The sequence below is a fragment of the Plectropomus leopardus genome, unplaced genomic scaffold, assembly GCF_008729295.1.
Source record: "Plectropomus leopardus isolate mb unplaced genomic scaffold, YSFRI_Pleo_2.0 unplaced_scaffold25876, whole genome shotgun sequence".
Classification (NCBI taxonomy): domain Eukaryota; kingdom Metazoa; phylum Chordata; class Actinopteri; order Perciformes; family Serranidae; genus Plectropomus; species Plectropomus leopardus.
In genome coordinates this window covers 1-2949 of record NW_024628130.1, presented here as the reverse complement: position 1 = coordinate 2949, position 2949 = coordinate 1, and the positions used below count along the sequence as shown (strand labels likewise).

The window sequence follows — 2949 nt, the reverse complement described above, 5'->3', positions numbered from 1 at the left end:
TTTTAGCCAAAATATGTTATGTATATAGTTTTTGCTTAAATAATAATCAGATTAATTACACAATTTTCATCAGCTGAAAAGCTGCGATTTTAAAAAAAGAGTAATGTGTCTTATTTTGTTACTGTGCCTTTTTTTTTTTTTTTTTTTTTAAAAGTACCATTTGAAAATCAAACCAAAAAGAGGTGACATAAAAACAGTCTACAAAAACATGCTCAATAGTTTCTCCTTCACAATTAAAAAAAGTGCATTTATTGTTCATATTTGGGGGGAAATTGTTGGTATTAATACATCAATATACAGTATTTTAATAGGCTTTGCCATTATAAACCATCGAGAGGTTGCTTGTGAAAATCTCGCGATATTTCAGCAGATGCTACGTAACTGGCGCGCGGAAGTCTTCTAGCGTTGAACAGCTGCACTGTTATTGCAGGGTTCAGGGACACTTTTAAGTACCATTGTGCATTTTGAGATTTACTAAAACCGACAAATGTTCCTGTGGCGTACGCTTCAACTAATTTTAACCGAAAGCTTGGAGTTTATGCTATACGTGCTCTAGTGCCTGACGCTTTTCTAAATTGTTTTTCGGTTATTTGAACAAGCCGTTGAAGTCCAAAGCTAGTTAGCATGTAAGCTAGCTAATGGTTTGTCCACAGTGTTTTTTGGATTGTCTGTCACCTTTTTGTTGTACAGAAACTTATAAAGACCGACGGCAAAAGTCTGAAATATATTAACTTACGAAACAACGTCTTCTTTCACTATCGGTGCTTCGCTAACGCTCATTAGTTAGTCGGCAACACGGAGAAGTAAGTAAACGTTATGTTCCTAACCACTGACTGAAACAATAACGTAAAAGCACCGACATGTACTTGCTTGAAAAAGTTTGATAGCGTCATGTATGGCTGCATACCATATTTTAAGATTTGCTCACCTACTGAAAAAAGGACTGCCCAAGAAACAAGTTTGGACGAAACCAAATAACACTTCAATCCTGGTATCAGCTCAAGTTGTATTGTGAGTGTACATCCAGTGTTTTTTCATCTTTATTTAGCCGCCAAGACGCACCTGTCTCAAAATATGTTGACATGTCTAATGTGTTGCTACTTGTTTAGGATGACTGCGCTGACAGACTTTGAATCTGTAGCAAAGAGACTCAGGATTGAAATCAGTGCCCCTTCATCTTCTCCCCAAGGTAGTTTGCTTAACTAATATTTTTCTGGCAGAGTATTTATTTGTATTTCCCTCTTTTAATTTTTTTTTCTATTCTTCAGTCTCATCTTTATGTATTCAGAGCAGAGATAATGCAACAGTAGATCACAAAAGGAGGCAAAACAACACCGACACGAAGATGGATATGCAGCCAAAGACTGGAGCAGATCATTTGCGAGGTGTTAAGACAAAACGTTTCCATCAAAGAATTGGCCCCAGATCGCAACAGAAGATCAGAAATACTCTTGGACGATGGTTGGTTAAGCCCCAAAAAAGTACAGCTGAAGTGTGCCAAACCCAAGAGGATGTAGAGATCGCGGATGATGGTAGCTTTCAAAGCACTTCAGCTCAGGTTCTAGACTGCCAAAAAGCTGAAAAGCATACTGTATCTGACTCAGATGAAGAAACGCAACCTTTGACACCACCAAACCTCGATGAGGACACTCCTGTGTCACCAGCCTCCAAGGATCCTGCAAGGAGTGAGCTAAGACAGGCACCTGCCCAAAATTATGATGGATTAGAGAAAGAGGAAATGGAGACATGCTCAGCAAAGGGTTCTGTCAAACAAAATGCCAAAATAACAGACTTCTTTTCAGGGATCTCATCACCAGATTTACCTGTGAGACGGGGCAAGTCAGATAAGTCTCCAGACAAACAGGATGGAGACAAGGGAAATACCTCTGCTGCTGTCAAGCCTGATGTCAAATGGCTGGGGACGCCAATTGGTGAGCTGAAGAGAATGCCTGAATGTGGCGCACCGCTTCCTCCGCTGAAGGATATTCCTGGACAGCACACTGTGATGATAAGGGTTAGTGAGATTCTGTCTTTTCTTTTCTTTTTGTTTTAACTATTTACAGACCGTCAGGTGGTTATATCATAGAAAAAGCTGATTTGATTGGTCATTCCAGTGTTTTTGCGGGGTTTTGAGTCAGCCTATAACAGCAATAGTTTGTAGAATAAGAACATATTGTTTATGTGGGTTTTGTGACTAAATTGTAAGAACGCCACCCTCTTCAAACATGTCCTGGCTGCACGATTTAAAGTCATTTTTGAAATTGGAAACGATTAAATTCTCTGTCCTTGGCTCAAATGAGAAATTCTACTATCTCAGGGGGCAGGTTGACATGGTTGATCTTGTGTATTGCCAGCTGATTCCTCTTTCTTTCCTTTTTTTCTTCTTCAAATTATTATTTTCTTTGTTTACTTGTTGCTTATTTTTAATCTAATTACCTCTTAAGTCTTATTCTACTTGATAGTTATGTGTGCTATTTTATCATTTTATTTATTTGCCTTTATAAGTAGGGGGGGTACTGTGGGGTTGAGGTGGTGGTAAAGGGGGGATATTTCTGCTTTAAAAAAATAAAAAAACATTTGTTTTCATTCACTCCCACTGACAGACAGACCTTCTTCAGAGTGGTAAAGTTCCTGTTCCATATCCTACTAAGTTTAAGGACACCTGGGATGATGTCCATGTCAAGATGCCCTGTTCCAATAGTAACCTGTTTCCTGTACAGGATGAGGTAATGGTCCAAGCGTTTATAGGCCTGTCAATAAACAGTCAAAAAACAATTGTAGTAATGGACATGTTAAAATGACATATAAATGGCACTTTAAAATATGCACAAGACTGCGTTTAATTGTGCAGATTTTACACCACAGGTTTAATATGGATCATCTAAACAGTGCTATCACGTTATATGCCGGACTGAAGAAGGCATATTCAATCTTATTGCTACCAATGAG

General features: G+C 38.5%; 1 protein-coding gene across 1 annotated transcript; it reads left to right on the top strand.

The window, feature by feature from the left end:
- Window positions 1-425: 425 nt before the first annotated feature.
- LOC121966782 (poly(ADP-ribose) glycohydrolase-like) lies at window positions 426-2726 on the top strand (the record flags this gene model as incomplete). Its single annotated transcript, XM_042516849.1, has 4 exons — window positions 426-1011; window positions 1110-1189; window positions 1269-2014; window positions 2604-2726. Coding segments are annotated over exons 1-4 (1065 nt in total), but the record flags the coding sequence as incomplete, so codon positions are not given.
- Between the last annotated feature and the right edge of the window lie 223 nt (window positions 2727-2949).